The sequence below is a fragment of the Daldinia vernicosa genome (assembly GCF_022497035.1).
Source record: "Daldinia vernicosa strain CBS 139.73 unplaced genomic scaffold F5Y00scaffold_8, whole genome shotgun sequence".
NCBI lineage: Eukaryota > Fungi > Ascomycota > Sordariomycetes > Xylariales > Hypoxylaceae > Daldinia > Daldinia vernicosa.
Genome location: NW_025953924.1, coordinates 185,991 through 204,364, shown reverse-complemented (window position 1 = coordinate 204,364; position 18,374 = coordinate 185,991). Strand labels below are relative to the sequence as shown.

The window sequence follows — 18,374 nt, the reverse complement described above, 5'->3', positions numbered from 1 at the left end:
AGAATGCGGTAGCTTTCATTGAGAGCGATATGGTCAGAATGCTAAGCATTTTGCTACGAACGCAACAAAGGTGGGACGCATAATGAATATTCGCACGGAATCTAGTTCAATCTAGTAAACACTCTTAACGACCACGAGTAAAGCCTCAAATTAGCCGCGTCGAGGCTATTGGGATCGAGGCGAGTCGATTTATTTTTAATTTGGAAGGATCAATCACCTCTCTTTTTCAGGAGAAAATGTATAACATACAAATTTTATTGCTTTGGGATGGTGTCTGGGTGAGACGTTGATGGGACTGAGCACGACGAGATGATGGGACGAGACATGAGCATGCTCGGCGATATCAGGTATGCTTGGCTTTTCGGCCAATGCATCAACTACTTTTTACTTCGCGGGATGTGGACATGCCCTGACGGACGAAATTGTAAAGATGAATCACATAATCACGATGTTTGATGCGTGTTCGGGCCCCTGCTTCAACCCTTGTTTATCAATTATTCGGATGAGCCACTGTGCTTTCTTTTCCCCGGTTAGAGATGAACACCATGAGACGGCTTGGCAGCGACCAAATGAACATCAAAAAAGGCATCGGACAGAAAGGAGTGGGGTGATATTCCAGGGCGGCGGTAATCTGTTTTGAGCGTGCTGATAGACCATAATTTGATATGCATCCTAGCGGAGTTTTCATGGGCATTTTCTATCATTTATACCATCATCTTCAGGTACCGTGTATACAGATGTTATGGTGATTTAAAATTGTTAATGTAGCATTGATATACACTATTTACATTTGGGAGGACAGCATCGTGTTTTTCTTATACATCTGCTTTTGCCCTGTATCATCTGGATTAGATCAGAAGTGATATTGTATGTTTTCTTCCCCCTATCTTCTTCTAGCTATCTACACCCCAAAGGGATAAGTTTCTCCCTTTGAGAGAGCCTCTTTCGGCTGTGCTGTTTCGAATGCGTGAACGGCACTCGTCCTGTCAAACCAAACAAATGTGTCGTATTGTTCGTTGAGAGTGGTCTTAATATAGTGACTCCATCTCTCTGTATCGGGCCTATATATCACGCCGATGAATCGCTGTAACATAGGCTCGGTCTTCAAGCCGCGCAAATCAACCATGAAAGAGGGTATTCCAGTATCATGCATCGCCCTTTCATAACTATCCTGGCGCGAAGGCATTACCTCCATGATCTTCATAGGCTCATTCCACTCGTCTGCAGCAGCGACGGTCCCTATGTGCGTTCCACATCCTATCACAGAGACCTCGCCCGGGTAGTTCTCGCGGCATAGCTGTCCTAGGTTAATCTCGCCGCGCTTAGTCCCCATGCTCGATGCTCTGGCGTCTCCCAGATGTGAGTTATGTGCCCATACTACGGCCTTGGAGCCGGGCTTGAGCTTGAGGAGGCGCGCTAGAGTGTTGAACATATGGGTGTCGCGAATATTCCACGACGTCCTATCACCGTGGAACATAGCCCGATAGTACTTCTCGGAGTCACGGACCACGCGAGCATTCATCTCGGCGTCTATAAAGGATTCTCCGTTCTCTGGGTGTGAGGCTAGCTCAATGCGTTTCGCGAGGAGTTCCTGCAACATCTTGACCACACCAGCCTCGCATTTAGCAGAGCCCTCATAGAATGACTTGCGCCCGTATTCGTGCGGGTCATCAAGCCATGGCTCTAGACAGTGGTATCGCTTCCGAGCTGCTTGAGCGAGGGCTGGGTCGACCTATTTACGATATTAGTGCACGATAAAATAGCATGATCAAGAGTAATAAACATGACAGCCTACCCTATCGAGATACTCGGTCACGGCCCGAAGCGAGGCCCCCATACTATAAAGATCAAGCCCGTTAAATGATGTCCTCTGGTTCATGGGCAATTGAGCGTTGTGCTCTCGGAGCCAATCGACAAACTCCTGTACTTCGGTATTCCGCCACATCTAGTACAACATAGGATGTTAGAGGATCTTAGGAATTATACTAGGATGTATAGCAATGATATTGCTTGGAATTACTCATACCCAACGCGGGAAATGGTCGAAGACACGAATAGGCACCTCCTGAGACCGGCGAGGATGTTGCCGTACGTAGTGATCGATAGAGCGCGCGTCCGGCCAGTCACTCTCGATAGCCACGTGAGTGAAGCCATGCTCTTCTATCAAGCGTTTCGTAATAGCAGCACGCGCTCGATAGAATTCGGACGTCCCGTGACTATTGAAGTTGGTTAACGAGCTGTATTATGCTAACCCCCAGAGCCGGATTAAGAGTACTAACCTCCCGTCGCCGATGAGAACCAAGCGGGAATGGCCAAACATGTCGAATTTGGCGCCGAATTCATTGCTCTCTATCGGCGGTAGCTTCTGCGCTGCGCCTTTTAGGAGTTCTGGTAGGGCGTCTGTCATTTTCTTGCCGAGTCTGAATACCATGTATTTGCAAAATAGGAGGTGATTTCTTTTCCGGGGGTCGCTCCTTGGTAGTGATTGAGTAAGAGAGGACCACGAGTATTAAATGCGCTCAAGATTGATATCGGCATCGTTGTCGCCACCCAAAAGTGGGCAAGGCTCAATATATCATATTTCGTCATAGCGACATAACATAACGGCTAGGTCCAGTCCCCATACCCCCAACCTACCTACTATTCGTATATTCGTCAAGATGAGGACAGAACGACTCCGTATGATGGACATCTTGGCTATCACGAGTTCTGTTCACATTACTCGTCGTTCGAGAAAAGGGGGAGGTCTTGTGAGGCAAAAGTAATAAAAACAAGAAATAAAAATTGACCCTCTCTAAATGGAAAGCTTTAGTTTAATTTCGAACTTTTATTAAAAAGAAATATTAGTTATTATTTTGGTCAGGCCACTTCAAATATGGAGAATAAATGTAAATACCTAGGACAATCTCGCGAAAGCTGATATATCATGTAGAAGCAGCGTTATTTGTGTAGAGCTTCGCATGGAAATTTCTAGTTTAATACTACCTCAGGTATATTTCATTGGAAACTCGTTATCAAGTTAAGACCAGCGAATAACTGATCTGGAGATAGTAGATATAAATTTTGGAAGCGCCATGAGTGCCATCAGGTCATTTGAAAACTGAGAAGTAGAAGTCAAATTAACTTGCTTTCGTTAGGTGGTTGAGATAGAAACTTGTACTGGCACAACATCCTATTTCGTCTCTCGTTATCTGTTAGGACCAGGACAACTTAATTAAGTACGTCTTGTAAATCCTAGCTCTTTAAAAGTAGGAATTTTGGCGTAGGGAATGGTATGGTTGGGAAATAGGTGATTTGCCATGCCGCCTACTTCCTATTCTCAGCATCTATCAAGTTGCAGTATTTGGCGGTAACTTAATCCTATAGCACCTCACTAGAAGTACAACTGTGAAGCTCACTTGGCATCTATCGAGCTTTGCATGCTGTCTAGGCGTACTCTAAACAAGTTTCGCACCTGAATTTCGGTAGGTATTGCTTTAGCAAACACGACTTATGTGATGCCACGGTAACGCATCGCGATAAATTTCACTACTCTTTAGGATAAGTCAACCTTAGGTACTTTTTACGATTTCAGGCACCCGTGAACAATATTTTCGGTTGATGTACAACTTATGCACCTCTATCTACACACTTCTGATACCTTTGCGCTTTCTAACCCAAATCTCCAGACCAAGGTGTCCCAGATGTGTCCATTAACTCTCTTAGTCGACTAAACACACCTCCCATACAATGGCCGCGCCAGGCAACCCGACAGAGGAGTGGTACGCCGCTGACGATGAGACTTTAAATCTCATTATCCAACTTCAGCAGGAAGACTTACGAGAACTTCTCGCACCTGCTAATGGCGAGCACACAGAAGGAGAGCTTATAGATGCAGAATTAGCAATTCGGCTTTACGATATTGAGCTGAACAATGCTGCCACCATCGCCTCGGATAGGCAGTTAGTTCGGCAAATACGGGAGGGAAACCATGTCGATAATAACATCGCGCACGAACCCGCACCTGAGGAACCCACGCCTGAGGCGCCTGTACCTGATGAGCCTGAACTTGGTGAACCCGCACCCGATGAATCTACACCTGATGAACCTACGCCTGATGAACCTATACCCGATGAACCTACACCCGAGGAGCGTATCGATCAGGATGACCATGTCGTGGCTACTTTATCCCTTCAGGAGCCCCCGGTAGTCTCTGATTCGGCTTCTAACAGTGGTTCTCCAGAAGGGGCTACCCCTCAGGACACTACGGCCGAGATCGTCGAAATGCGTGCGTGTCTTGCTTGCCAGGAGATGACCGAAGTTACCAGGCTAACAGAAGTACCTTGCTCGCACGAGTACTGCCCTAACTGTCTAGCAACCCTGTTCCGGAATGCCATGACCGATGAATCTCTCTTCCCTCCACGCTGCTGTCGTCGAACGGTCCCTCTCGATCCTAACGAGCATGTGCTTGGGGAGGATTTAGTTAGGGATTTCCAAGACAAAGTCGTCGAGTATTCAACACCGGATAGATTGTACTGTCACCAGACAACCTGCTCTGCATTCATACGACCTGATATGTATGTTGAAAACATTGCAACATGTGATAAGTGCCAGTCTATTACATGCGTTACCTGCAAGGGACCTTCTCACGATGGTGACTGTCCCCACGACGAAGAACTCCGGGGTCTCATGCAACTAGCCCAAGAAGAAGGATGGCAACAATGTTACAACTGCAAGTCGATGGTTGAACTAAACATTGGTTGTCACCATATTACGTGAGTATAACCGAATCTAGAGCAAAGGTTTTAAGATAAATATGCTAATTAATTATGTCTTAGTTGCCGCTGTGGCGCGCAGTTCTGCTACGTCTGTGGCCTGCGCTGGAAAACATGTGCCTGCGCCCAGTGGGACGAGAATCGGCTATTCGACCGAGCGGAAGCGATTTACAACCGTGGCCGCAACGCTCGCCAAGGTCCGAATGCCCAGAGGCGAGTGGCTATTCGAAATATTGCAGAGGGTCTGAGGGTGAACCATGGATGCGACCTCCATGTCTGGACCAGGAGACTGGGGCCTTACGTATGTGATCTGTGTAATATCCGACTAAGTGAATTCATTTTCGAATGCGACACCTGTCATATGATGGTCTGCCGACGCTGTCGAGATAATCGACCGTAATAGGAAAGGTGATGCTGCTGAAGAATCCGATTGGAAATGAACCATTGAGGTATTGACAGGTTTCACCCGTACAATTTGCATGTCCTACTTGGACACACTTACGTTCAAGTCAAGTTGATATGATTTCAAAGGGCGTGCTTCGATTAGATCGTCTGACTACTGTACTTACCTTGGCTCCTTTTAAGTGATATCACTTGTACTAAGAAATACCACGAATTAAAATGCAGATATCGTAACGCCTCGATTCCAAGCGTTGCCGTAGCTCGATTCAAGTTTCTAACATGCTCTATAAATATCAAAGCGAGACCAAAACTATCTCGAGCCTCCCAAGCGGATATACTTATCGACCCAAGATTCCTTCGGCGGCTTCTTTTGCGACCAACCCCACGTCCTCCACGTACTCTCGGTAGTAGCCGTGACGTCGGTTTCCCCTGAGACAGAGGGGGCTGGCGGAGGGGGCATTCTCGCGTTAGCTGGGGTCGTAAGTCCATCTGCTCTCGAACCCTTGTAGAACCCGGACATGAGTTGGTTGACGTAAAGGGAGTTCGACCCCCTATCGGGATTTTCCGCGGCTTGGGGCGGATTCGACTGTCGCTGGTTCGGGGCGTGCATAGAGGTGTAAGTTTGCCGCTTTTCATCCGTATATGCCCCGTACTGCGACACATTGCCGTCTTCGGCGGCATACGCAGCCGCCATGAGATCATCCATGATCTTTGATTGCGTCTTCCCCCCTGATTCGCGGTTCGTCGTGTATATCTCCCGCGGCTCTTCTATTTTCTTGAACCCGGAGAAGGGCCAGAATCTGGATGCTCCGCCCCCGTCGTTTGCGCGGGCTTGGCGCCGTCGGCATTTCCAGAGGAGGAATATTATGGCTGCGATTATTATCGTTGCTCCTATTGCTTTCGTTAGTTTTTTAGGGTTGCTAAAAGAGCTTTACTACGTTATAGCCTTACCAATTGTGCCGAGTGCTATGGCGCCGTCCTTACTCATTATAGATTTGGAATTCTCGGATTGAACTGCTTGAGCTTGTGAGGATTCGTTGCTTTGTGGTAGTGCGCTTGCTGGAAGATCTGTGCTGGTTGAAGTTGAAGAAGATTGAGTTGCTGATGTGCTGATGCTCGTGGATGTTGTCGGCTGAGGAGCCTCTATTGATGAAGACTTTGGGGTGGCATGAGCTCCAACCTGTTGTGTAGGTGTCTGTGTAGGTGCCTCAGTCCTGGCGGGGGGTGACGGAAACACATGTTTTGTCGGCGATGGTGTATCTGGTTCATCTTCAGATTCGGAATCGGGCTCGACATGATCAACGGTATGTGGGACATCGTCGCGAATAAACACCCTTAAGTTATTTGCGCGAGCGCTTCTCCGATAGCTTGAGCTCCTTCGTCATGATTAGAGCTGGAACACTTATAACGCAACTTATCGACTACTTACCTCATTGTGAATACGCGACACTAATAGAATCTCGACAACCTAGAATTGAAATAAATGAACAAAGGGGAAAGACGAAAAGTCAACCTCGATGAAAGTAATTGGTTATTCAATTAGGTCCAGCCGTAGATAGTAATTATCAGTGAGGGCGCAGCCCGATATCTCGAAGTGAAGTGAGAAAGAAAGTGACCTGGGGAAACACAACGTGCTCAGTTGCCAAATCCAGCGCAAGTGAGGATTTTGAAAGCCATTCTGCAGACCACATCGTTTTAATACATCTCAACTTAGTCGTCGAGTTCATTTCCCCATCCGCAGTTACGACTGCCCAGACTTTTTGAAACCCTCATTGACGAAGCACTGCCATTGAGATGTTTCAAACCTCAACCGCCGACGATGATCGCCTTGGCGCCAAGGGTACTAATGCCGATTTCTAATTCGCCAGAACCATGGAAGAAACTGTTTCGTCAGCTCAAATTAGCTGCCGTTGAGGCTTAAGAAGTTTAGCGACGTGCTCGGACGGATAGTTATTTTTGAAATCTGTAGCTATTTTTGGTTTATAGCATGTCTCGTCGTAGATTGGATGTGTGGGGGAGCAAGGGGATAAATAAATCGTGGACCGAATTTGATTATCTACATCAACCGTCCCTACCTAGATACCTTAACAATCTTAATATATACAGCTTGTAAGGAAAACATATAAACGTCGTAAATGTCGTTAATATCGTGGACATATAGCTCCGTGATCACATAAAATCCCTGAGACCGTCTGTCCCGTCCAGGGCTTCTCAAAGTTCGAGATGCAGGTTGAGAGGCCGTCTCTGCTTCGTCTTCGGAGCCGAGTAGACGTTATGGTCACCCCCTCCTCCTTGCCGCCTCCCTACGAATTGTGTAAGTGACCCTGACGCCACTAACACTCTTTGATTTCGTTGTTTTAGTTACCACCACCTTGGAAGAACTTCTCGTACGCTCCGTACTTCTGTCTTGACTTGAGGGTGTCAACACATACCGTTATTCGGCAACGATAGTGAAATCAACTTACGTGCTTTCCGCGGCTCACCATGCGATTTCATACCGTCACGCCAAATTCGTAAGGTCCAACTAGCTACCATGGCATCCATCATCCTCCGCGTGATAGGGGTCGTAACTATCAGTCTATGCTGATTCCCCATCTCGTCTTCTACCGCGATACGACTCCCGTCAATAGGGTGCATCCACTCGTAATGGTCGCGTTTCTTGAGTATCTCGAATATCACTTCGTCCCCCTTCAACGACTCCTTTCTAGCTCGATATCCTTTAGGGAACCCGCTCTCCTTCTCGGGTATGATCTTTACTACCTTATATCCCGATCGGGGGAAGGATGCGGGTTTAAGCGCGAGGTTCCCGATAGCATGTCGCGATATGGCATCCAAGACATATGGAAATCCGGTAGATATCACGGGAGGCAGATGCTTGAGCTCGAATATGCGACGGCTGCGGTGTATAACCCGAGGCGTACCGTTTGCGCTTATCCTTACGTTGCGAATCAGACGTTCGAGCGTTACTTGGGCAAGGCGGGCCTCACTTGTTGGAGATCTCCTAACATCACGAGAGAGTTCATATAATGGAGCACCGTCGGCCGTTTGGGCACGGATGTAATGGCCGTCAAGTACGAAGATGGCAGGCTGAAGTACGTCGTCTCCGTCATTCCGATTCTCTGGGATGTAAGGCGGGGGATCTTCTTCTTCTAGTGAGAGAGTTGTCATCGTGTAGGCAGCTTGGTTCCTGGCTAGCGTTAGGTTATATTGCACTAAACTACCAACGCTGTTATGGGTGCGGGCGCCTCTTGCGTCACAAGAGATTCTATTGAACGTTTGGAGGCAAAGAAATCATGCAGCTCGATGTCGGCTTCAGCGGAGTTTAGGCGTGGGGTATTATAAGCACTGCCCTGATGTTGAGTGGCTTATGCAGTAAGATAATATGAAATATGACATCATGAAGACTCAAGTTATGAGGTAGATATCCGCAGCAGAGAAGGATGGGACAATAAACAACTTATCAATTTGATCAAGTCAAAATTGGAACTTATAAGCTACGAGAATTCATATATCATATTTATTATAGTGTATCTGGCATTATAAACGGCATCAAAGTGTGTAATATTTATTTTGTGGCTCACGAAATCCAACTATTGATGCATCTCAATGGTAGCTTTTCATTACACAACCCTTTGAGAAAAGAACTAACTAATATAAACAACAAAGAACGTTGAGTTTACTTGAAATGAATTAAACAAGGTACCCCTCATAAAGTCATCTTCTCATTTAAAAAGCAAGTATTTAAGTTTCTGATCGATAATTTAGTAAATAAAACCGAGTCAAGAGATGAAAATTCTCTAAAGTCTCTCTAGTTAATGGCTAAAAAGACGTGGGGTTGCGGAGGCTCGGACGGTCTCGGACGGTCGGATATGTCGGATCAAATAACTTGACTGACTCTTGTTGGTTGGTTCGAAGAGTCGGTAGACCGTCTCATTCTCAATTATCACCGTCTAGAGAAATTCTTCTTCGTATGAGGAAGCTAAACGTTGCATCAACTCCGAGCCAGAACGGCAGTATATCCGATAATGTGCGAAAAGAATGTCGGCAACTCCTCCGACAAGACATCGCCCCTTGCCTCCACCAAATCGAAGACGGGATAAACCCCAGGTGGGTATTAATTATGAGAAAGCGAGTAGTGGTAGTAGTAATATGGATAACTAATAATTGCGTTCAGCTCTCATGTAATTCGTGTCGTCGGCGGAAGTATGTTTCCATTCTAATATCAGCACCAAATAAGTTGCTCTGCTCACATCAGCGTCTAGGGTTAAATGTGATCGACAACAGCCCTGCAAAACATGTTCCCTCCGGGGACTTGCCGCTTCCTGCAGTTATCCCCCGGACGCCACATCACGCCCTTCGGATCGTGATACCTATTCTACAGTGCAGAACCGAATCCGTGAGCTAGAGGGCCTTGTTCATACCCTTATGCAACGGGCAGCACCCAAGAACTCATCCAACGTCCAAGCACCCCCCGAGGTCACCGAAGGATCCCCCGACTCCGAGGCGGGTGCATCAGGAGAACCGTCTAATGGTGGTACACTAACGGACAGCCCCGCCGGCGTTAGCTACGTCGATGGTGCACATTGGACTGCTCTGTTAGACAGCATCTCCGAACTAAAGGATTACTTTCAAGATGGTACGGAATCAGGACCGCACTACCAAACTCCCTTGCAACGTATTCCTGACTTTGGGCCTTGCCCGCTGTTGCTATACGGCCGTTTTGCCCAGGCCAGCAAGGGAGAGATCTTAAGCATACTACCACCGCGAAGTGTGGCCGATTCATTGGTTTCGAAGTTCTTTACATCTATCGATTTAACACCAGGTAATATTCATACGCTTATTTTAGATAAGTAACGTCTTGGAGCTAATTATTCTATCTAGCATTATTACACAGCGGCCAGTTTATTCGACAGGTAACTACCATGTTTCGTATATTCGATGGTTTCTGATTGCTAACGGATGCTGCTTTAAGTACAACCAGTTCTGGGAAGACCCCTACGCAGCCCCGATTATGTGGATAGGGCTCTTGTTCGCTATCATGTGTTTTTCGTCTATGCTTTTACAACGCTACGGTGATCACGATCCAGGCGCTCTACCCCCTACTGCAGAGAATACGGTCCTTGTACGATCGTATCGAGAGAAGGTTGTCCAGTGCCTGACACTGGGAAAGTACACCAGGGGCGGTGAGAATGTCTTACAGACTCTAATTCTCTATATTGCTATAGAACATTTCCTCCAAGAGGATTCGGATTTTGGTACTCATCTTTTACTAAGCATGATAATAAGCATTGCTATGAGGATGGGATATCATAGAGATCCTAAAAACTTTCCAGTCATATCACCCTTCGATGGTGAGATGAGAAGACGAACATGGGCGGCGCTATACCAGGCGAATCTTATTTTTTCCTCCCAAATGGGCCTTCCGAGTATACTGAAAGACAACCAGATAGATACGGAAGAACCACACAATCTTGCGGACTCTGATTTCGATGAGGGAACAACTGAACTTCCTCCATCTCGACCCGAGACAGAAGTGACGCCAGGTTAGTAGCTTTGCTTCCTATAACAAGTATAAGGCCCAAGGCAATTCTAGAAATTTAACCAAGTTGGCAGTTTTATATATAATTACTAGGAGCCGCGTCTCGCGTCTCTGGGAAAAGGTTCGCGACTTAGCGACTGATACAAGGCCTCATAAATACGAAGAGACCCTTGCAATGGACCAAAGGGTACAAGCTGATCAGCTGCGCATTCCACCACCCTTAATGATGCAGCCTATACATCTGTCCATCGCAGACCCTCCAAACCTGGTAATGCAGAGAATTTGGTTGGACATCTGCTTCCTCCGGCTGAGAATCGTGCTACACAAGAAGTACTTTATGGTACCCATACAAAATGAACGTTACAATCACTCGCGAGAAGTCTGCATGAAAGCGGCCATGAAGATTCTTGAATATCAACATACGATTTATGAACTGGTCAAGCCAGGTAGCTTATTATACGAGACTCGCTGGAAACTTTCATCTGTGATGAATAACGAGTTTCTCCTAGCAACTAGTATTATATGTGCTTATATTAAACAGATTACCGATAGTCCTAAAAGAGCAGTAGAGGGAATAAGCACAGAAGAGGTTCACAAACTCCTCGTAACATCTGCGGAATGCTGGAAGAGGTACAACGACGTATCCAGAAATGCTCGGAGGGCTACCAAAGCGATCAATCTGGTCCTCGAAATCGCGGGTACTCCTACGGAGAGCCCGGCTAGCGCAGAGGACGAACTAAGTCCTATGTTCGCTTTGCAAGGTACGTTACTTCCTCGAGGGGCACTATTTCAATATGCTTCCATTTTCATATATCTAGTGACGACGAAGATGCTAACTCGGTAAAGACCCTCTACTTCTAGATTTTAGTTTCCCTTACACGTTGGACAATTTTTACGGGGGAGACGACTCGAAATTTGGGAACGACCCTTCGCTAGAAGCGATTTCGTCCGCAGAGCAGCATCTTACAGATGATGAATGGATTCACCTGTTCCAACGGGTATCTACCCGCCCAGCAAATTAATTCGACATATTGTAGGATATGATTGTACGTTCACGGGTTGTTTGAGCGGCAAGACAGAGGACAGATAGATATGACGTGAGAATGTGGTGCTCTCCCCTATAGACGCTCATTTTGATGTCGGCCTACGAAATCATTGTATACTACGACTACCCCCTTTGATGGGGCGAACAATCTCATTGTACACTACTATCTCACTAAGGCATTGTTTAGATTCCGTCTCGGTTCAGCAAGAACCAAATCCCGGTAACCATTTGAGAACAGCAAACAAACAACTTGGGAAAAAACTAGTGCTTTGTGCATAAGGTATTGTAGCAATGATCAAGTATTGCTTTGAAATAGGCACACGCCCGTGGGATATAAATACAAGCCTGATGCATAGTAGTAGCCCGATCTAAACCAAACCAGACACCCTAATAATTCATACCTTAACCAAGTTTAGACCTTAATCAACACCTTAAGACATTACCTAATACAAGATGTTCGCCAGACATCCGGAGACAGTCAAATCTCTTCAAATCTCCCTGAGGTTGAAGACCCAGCGTGATGCAGAGGCGTTGCTTGAGGTCGATGAAGTTAAGGAGGCGTTCCGGCTTTACATGAATAGGTGTCTTTCGGCGGCCTCCATGACGAGGGAACTGCCCGACTGGAAGCACGTCGACGACTACTTGCAAAACCTGCGCACGTCGTCCGTAGTCCGAAGCAAGGCGAAGACGTTGAGGGAAGCAGTAGAAGACGAGTGCAAGTCGGCGCCGTACGAGCTCCTACCGCACGTGTCGATGTTTGCCCTGCGGATCATGAGTTTCCTGGTAACCGCGCGGGGAGAGGCGTTCGACGTCAACTTAGACGCCGAGATAGCAAAGAGCCCCGAGGACATCCAGTTTGACCGCTGCATTAGGATCATGCACTTGTTGGGCTTCCTCGTCACCCGGGACCGAGAGGCGAGGAGAGCTAGAGAGGCTGAGAAAACCCGGCAAGCGATTGGACATAACTGGATATGAAGCCGTTCCGCGTGACGATGTGATGCCATGAGACTCGTTCGCTGGCTTCGAACGTGTTAAAATGTGTTTAACGCTTAGCTTTTTTGACTGTTTGATGTAGGTTTCCCGTCCAATAGTTAATTAATAAATAAATCGACTATTACCACCCCTTTGTCCTCTTGCTTTCATTTAGAGTTCAATGTCTTTCGTCTGTGTTCGCTGTATCCTTATATGTTACGTATCTCTCGTTGCCGATTCATCCGTCTACTCCATGTATTCTATTTCTCTGGTTTCCCCTTTATATGTATCTGTAGCGTTCCTCCTACTTTCTCCACCTCCTTAGTAGGTAAGTAGTAGACGGTTTCTTCAGAGCGGTGTTCACGCACATACGAGGAAGATGGGAGTTTAATTCCGGTACCCCTGTTGCCCTTTGTTTGCGGGTTGTCGGTCACAGTGGTGTGGGTATAAGGTATCATAGCCTGGATATCCATTCGATCATGTTCACGTTAGAAAACTAGATAAAATGCAATAAGGAAAAGAAGAGAGGGGTTATCCTCCTTTGGTCTCGGGTAGTCTCCTCCTCCTACATTCATTTCAAATTTTTCCTCTTGACAGGGCCCGTAACAATGCTCATACTCAATTACTACAGTGTTAAGTCCTCCTCGACCTCCCAGTGTATGCCTCATCAATCACGTTAATCCATGACCGCGTAAGACGCCTGGGGCGATATACCATGACCTTGGGAAAGTCATCCCCCATTTGGCCAGTAGAGAAGACAGCTCGTCTTTCTTCCCCGGCACGACGTTGACGAATATCCGATCTCCTCTACTCATGCAGGGCTCCGAGTGCACAGCACCGCGTTCCTGGCCGATGCGGAATATGCTGCACTCGCCCGGCTCCGCTTGAACCGAGCCTAAGGGAGCAAACTCGGTCGTGAGCTTATCCCGGACAGCTTCGGCCGTCGCCCCACACCCAACACAACGGACTGAAGTGCAGGTGTGATCTGTAGCTAGAGCACGCTTCGTCGAGCGCGACGTCGCGCGAGCTGCTGCCTGGTGCTCGGCGGGAATGAACATAGTTGCGGGACCGAGCAGCGTAGCGCATAACTTCCAGTCCGTCTGCAGGTCCAACTCTGCCTTTTCCCTACCCATTACTAGCGATCTTCTCCGGGCCCAAATACCGTCACCGTCGCCACTACTCCTATTAAAGAACATGTCGTCCGTGTGCCATCTCGGCTTGTTGTATTCCGTGGTCGCTTTCGTCGCGCGGATGGTGAGCCAGTAGTGATCAAGGCCATTTGTTCGGACGAACTCGTTGACGAAGGTTAAGAAGGGGAGTAGGAGTGGAAGTAAGGAGCCAGATAGAGCAGCGTGGGCCCAGTCGTGAAAGCTAGATGGGATATCATCTAGTGTGGAGAGCAAGGGGCCGCAGTAGCTCCAGAAAGCATCTCTCTCTACGGACAGGTTCTGGTCCGGCTGGTCAGGAGGCTCTTCGAGACCAAACTTTATGAACTCGAAGCTTGTCGATGATTGGAGCCTGTCCTTCATGGTTGGAGGAGCATATGGTTCAGAGTTCACTTTTTGGGGGGGCCTTTTGGGTTTACTCAAAATATCTAAGCCGGTAGTTTAGCACGGCCGGTAGTCTTAATTGAGAATAGCTAACCCCCTTTCAAGATATAGCCCTAAGACATAAAGAATCGTATGCATAATGTATACATGAATTGTATATATGTAGGGTACCTATGTAAGTGTACCTATGTAGGGCTAAGGTAACCAGAGAAACAGCAGCAGCAAAAGCTAGCGTTGCGTTACTCCGCGTCGGAGACACATGACTATCTATCTATATACCATGTCAGTTAGTTATACCATGTAAGTGCCTAGCTTCGCTGCCTGCTTGGGCGATGCAGATTTCCAAAAATAAAATAAATGGGAAAGGGACTCGAGCCCGATTCGTTCGGCGCCAGATACAGCGGGCCTATTCCGCGAACTCGCTCTGTCAGCCATTTTCCGAATAAGGAAAACAAGCTAGCTAAACCGGGCACGGGTACGCCTTAAGATCAAGAAGTCATTTTATATAGTATGTAGAGTTATTTTTTTTTAGTTGGAACTTGGGTTTAGAGGTCTTGTGGTTGGTATTGTCGTAAGATATGGAACGATTTTACGTAAATATTTTATATAATTACATAGTAGCTGGAGTGAATATCAGTTTCCAATGTTAAATGAGAGCGGCAGGATCATCGCTTCAGTGCGTAACCCCCTGCAGTTTTATACAACTAGTCGCGGTTCTAAGTCCCAAGTCCTACACAGAAGCATGTAAAGAACAAAAAGCCTACCCTATCGTAACAAGCTATGTAAGCGTATGGAACGAAAAGAAAATGAAAAAGACCCAAATACCCAACCCTTTTCTGGGTCGTAGCACGTGTCCTGCAGGCACAAAGCGGCCCGACTTAGATGAAGTGGCCGATTTAGCGAGCGTCGAAGATCGTGGACCGCATCTATTGGAAAAGCACGGGGAAATATGTTCTCTCTCGTGTTCCTTAGGCTTTAAGGCCTCGCAGATTCGGAGATTTGACAACGCAGGGCTGCAGTGCGCTAATATTATATAAGGTAATCTTTATATTAATTAACTATTATAAAACCCTTCGAGTTCAGCTCATACATAGTCGCAAAAGGTCTTATTCATTAACCATGAAAGCTGGAGACTGATGACTGGCCATAAAGAAACAAGAACCCAGTACAGTCATTTATGTTAGCATGCCAGGCTTCGGGGCTCGTTCGGCTTTAAGGTCTTGGATCATTCAAATTGATGGTCGCCTCGTCGGCATCAATGGGTTTACGGGCTGACGGGGTGGATGATGATGATAACGTTTACGTCTATTGGTCTGCTATATACTACTATGTAGGTACAGCGGCGCATCTCTGGCGCTTTAGACGTCTAGAGTACTCCCCGGGGGGAACAGAGCTAGAGTATCGCCTGACATAAAGCTGACGGGGTGGAGTTGGGTAACCTTTACCTTCTCTTATTGATTTCCAAGTGGAGCGGCCCTTTTACTGACGACTCGTACGATATCAAAGATTTCATATTCGATTATCGAACTATCGTAGATAAGTTACCAGCACCAGCACCAGCACACTGCTCATTAGGCGACGGCAGGCTATTAGCCAAGCTTGTCAGCTGTTCGCTCCGATCAGAATATTCGACGCTGCAAGGAGTAAAGTCCGTCATGGGTGAGGAATGATGGTAATTTTGATGGGGATGAGTATGAGTGAATTCTGCCACACCAGAATGCGAAAAATCGAATGGCAATGGAGACTGGAAGTTACTAGGCGTGTTGCCTTGAAGGCTGCCAGATGGGTCCTGTCCAGAAGGCGAATCGATTGTGTCGGGTGAGCCATCTTCAGTGTCTTCGTCGTCGGAGTCGTCTTCAACCTCGATATAAGGTATATTTTCATGAAAGACTTCGTCGCCGAGTAGTGCGGTTATAACGTGAGGAATATTGTGCGGCTCTTCTGTATTCTACCTTCGGAGGTAATTGTGTTTCTATGTTGAACATTAGTGCGGTGCTACGATGCCGGAGTCGAGACATCATCGGCAAAGCGTACATGTCTATCCTTTCATGTTACTGAGTTTCTTGCTTCGTTCTTTTGTCGGTTTCTTGAAGCCGTCGAACATGGCAACGCAGACCAGGCTTGGCGGATTCGGGCGATTAATCGGCCCAGCAGAGAAGCTTTCTTATTGTTCTCTTCACCTTCCTCCTCCTCGTCGAATTCCCAACCGCCCTCGTTTATCCGCTGAGCCCTTCGAATAGTTCTTTCTCTGTACAATTCGAAGGAATCTCGATGGAAGAGAGTGCCAGCACATTGAGAACGAGCCGCGAATCTCGAATAAGGTTGGCAGCGGTCGAATGAATGGTCAAGAGAACCAGTCGAGTAAGAACCCGGTGTCGACATCGTTTCGCGGTAGTTATGTATAGTAAAGTAACTGACTACTACCAGGTAACTATTCTGGAGTTGAGAAGAGTTCTGTGTGCTCTGTTACTGGGGGAGCCACCTATTTATGATACACACCGTCCTGGTTCTTGACGATGGTGGTTGCAATTATTCAAATAAAGGAGTCCGAGGGGTAGAAGTTGACTTCAACTCCTTGAACTTAAATCTATATAGTCCGAGCCCATCGTGGTTACTACTAAAGAATTGCATCGCATATTTTATCTTTGAGCACGGTCGTGATTAACTCCTGCGTATACTTTGTGACGTATGCTATTAGGAGACTTCGAGGATAGCCTCGTCGTTGCATATGATCCTCTCCCCATATCTGCGGCTCTTTCCTAAACGGGGGCATAATAAAGTTCAAGTTCTTAGATCTCCACCACTCGAACCCGGACCTACTTAGAAGTTAGTACCTATAAGACTTAGACTAGCGACTACCCAGACCGCGGCTGATGCTATGATACGGCCGGTAATCGATATATCACTACGGAAGTCCCCATCAAAAGTTTTGTCCATAGGCCAGCCCCTGTCAGCTATGACCAGCTTTAACAGGGCTTGGCAACAGCTACAGGCCACATACCGAATGTATTATTCAAGCTACGCTCTTTTTACTTACATAGAACAGCACGAACTTTCAGTTTTAAACAATGAAGTTTATATAGAAGTGTAAAAGAGCCTTTATCCTTGATATATTTATTTTCAATATCTTTCTTTAGTAAATCAGGGGTAAAATATCTTATAAAAGGTACATATGTATACATTTAAAATCTTGGCTGCCGCATGGTGCCAGGCTTTAAACAGCTGTTCCAAAAGCTGTCAGGTGGCATCTATGGACAAAACTTTTGATGGGGACTTCCGTAGACCTTAAGGAGTTGTGATAGACACGTACGGCATGGCATGCTAAGCTGTTGGTTGATCACAAGGAAATATCCTATGAATTCTAGACCGCAACGCTCATCATCAACAAGCGGGGTAGAGAGCAATCGATCGATATTATGTTCTTCACATGCTTGCGGTCCGGTTTAGAGGAGACGGACCGTGTTTCGTCTCCTTCGCCGTCGCTGGCGGGGTTAACTTACCTCGCCCAGGCCTTCTAATTTCACATCTCATTATATTATTTCTCAACGGTTTTGGGATTGAAACGCCCATATTAATCGACGTCGAACGACGCACGTACTAATTCAAGACCATAATACGTTAAGAATTAGCCGCGGTACTCGTCCGTTATGTATATTGTATATATTATATATCGGTATTTTATACCCTAACTTGCGTTCGATCGGCATTAGACCTCTATGGCAAGGCGTTAACGGCGTTCCAGTAGGAGATAAGGTTGGTAGTTATAACAGGTGTGGTTTCAAGGGGCCTGGAGGGTGGAAAAAGGCAGAACCTACTACGATTTGATACCGACCTTAACCCGGCGTAATTCAGTCAAGCCAGTCAAGCTAGTCACGAGGAAGGAAGCTTAAAGGAACTCCTCGAGGTCGTTTATTGGCCACCTCAGGGGTAAAATGTCGATGCTACGATAAACACTGCTTACTGTACGAACCATCACCGAGGCTCTGAAAACGCTACTACTATGTAATCTAACAAGCCTATTGCAATCATTTAAATACGTAGGTAACTCGTAGGTAGACTTTGGAAGTCCTCTGAATACTTCCTGTCGCGTTTACTGAGGCTGTGAGGTCATA

General features: G+C 46.7%; 8 protein-coding genes across 8 annotated transcripts; 3 read left to right on the top strand and 5 right to left on the bottom strand.

Moving 5' to 3' along the window:
- Window positions 1–770: 770 nt before the first annotated feature.
- F5Y00DRAFT_274220 (putative erythromycin esterase) lies at window positions 771–2,407 on the bottom strand (the record flags this gene model as incomplete). Its single annotated transcript, XM_048013315.1, has 4 exons — window positions 771–1,732; window positions 1,796–1,945; window positions 2,027–2,216; window positions 2,280–2,407. The coding sequence occupies 4 exons, from the start codon at window positions 2,405–2,407 to the stop codon at window positions 902–904; spliced, it is 1,299 nt and encodes a 432-aa protein (XP_047867878.1). The 3' UTR covers window positions 771–901.
- A 1,322-nt stretch (window positions 2,408–3,729) lies between these two features.
- Window positions 3,730–5,221, top strand: F5Y00DRAFT_274217 (uncharacterized protein; the record flags this gene model as incomplete). The annotated part of the gene is made up of 2 exons (XM_048013314.1): window positions 3,730–4,754; window positions 4,818–5,221. 2 exons carry the CDS (start codon window positions 3,730–3,732, stop codon window positions 5,152–5,154), a joined length of 1,362 nt encoding a protein of 453 aa, XP_047867877.1. The 3' UTR covers window positions 5,155–5,221.
- A 41-nt stretch (window positions 5,222–5,262) lies between these two features.
- Window positions 5,263–7,081, bottom strand: F5Y00DRAFT_228248 (uncharacterized protein). Its single transcript, XM_048006599.1, has 3 exons — window positions 6,586–7,081; window positions 6,108–6,532; window positions 5,263–6,047 (listed from the first exon to the last, which is right to left on the bottom strand). Exons 1-3 carry the CDS (start codon window positions 6,588–6,590, stop codon window positions 5,467–5,469), a joined length of 1,011 nt encoding a protein of 336 aa, XP_047867876.1. The 5' UTR covers window positions 6,591–7,081; the 3' UTR covers window positions 5,263–5,466.
- A 98-nt stretch (window positions 7,082–7,179) lies between these two features.
- Window positions 7,180–8,639, bottom strand: F5Y00DRAFT_203885 (uncharacterized protein). Its single transcript, XM_048005407.1, has 2 exons — window positions 7,622–8,639; window positions 7,180–7,567 (listed from the first exon to the last, which is right to left on the bottom strand). The coding sequence occupies exons 1-2, from the start codon at window positions 8,322–8,324 to the stop codon at window positions 7,518–7,520; spliced, it is 753 nt and encodes a 250-aa protein (XP_047867875.1). The 5' UTR covers window positions 8,325–8,639; the 3' UTR covers window positions 7,180–7,517.
- Window positions 8,640–8,951: 312 nt separating this feature from the next.
- Window positions 8,952–12,044, top strand: F5Y00DRAFT_203840 (uncharacterized protein). Its single transcript, XM_048005404.1, has 7 exons — window positions 8,952–9,263; window positions 9,331–9,359; window positions 9,419–9,978; window positions 10,038–10,069; window positions 10,129–10,699; window positions 10,770–11,456; window positions 11,542–12,044. The coding sequence occupies exons 1-7, from the start codon at window positions 9,195–9,197 to the stop codon at window positions 11,715–11,717; spliced, it is 2,124 nt and encodes a 707-aa protein (XP_047867874.1). The 5' UTR covers window positions 8,952–9,194; the 3' UTR covers window positions 11,718–12,044.
- Window position 12,045: 1 nt separating this feature from the next.
- Window positions 12,046–12,844, top strand: F5Y00DRAFT_203841 (uncharacterized protein). The gene has a single exon (XM_048005405.1). The coding sequence runs from the start codon at window positions 12,194–12,196 to the stop codon at window positions 12,713–12,715; it is 522 nt and encodes a 173-aa protein (XP_047867873.1). The 5' UTR covers window positions 12,046–12,193; the 3' UTR covers window positions 12,716–12,844.
- Window positions 12,845–13,284: 440 nt separating this feature from the next.
- Window positions 13,285–14,476, bottom strand: F5Y00DRAFT_203843 (uncharacterized protein). The gene has a single exon (XM_048005406.1). It carries the CDS (start codon window positions 14,239–14,241, stop codon window positions 13,384–13,386), a length of 858 nt encoding a protein of 285 aa, XP_047867872.1. The 5' UTR covers window positions 14,242–14,476; the 3' UTR covers window positions 13,285–13,383.
- A 778-nt stretch (window positions 14,477–15,254) lies between these two features.
- On the bottom strand, window positions 15,255–16,644 carry F5Y00DRAFT_274215 (uncharacterized protein; the record flags this gene model as incomplete). Its single annotated transcript, XM_048013313.1, has 2 exons — window positions 15,255–16,210; window positions 16,318–16,644. 2 exons carry the CDS (start codon window positions 16,642–16,644, stop codon window positions 15,782–15,784), a joined length of 756 nt encoding a protein of 251 aa, XP_047867871.1. The 3' UTR covers window positions 15,255–15,781.
- Between the last annotated feature and the right edge of the window lie 1,730 nt (window positions 16,645–18,374).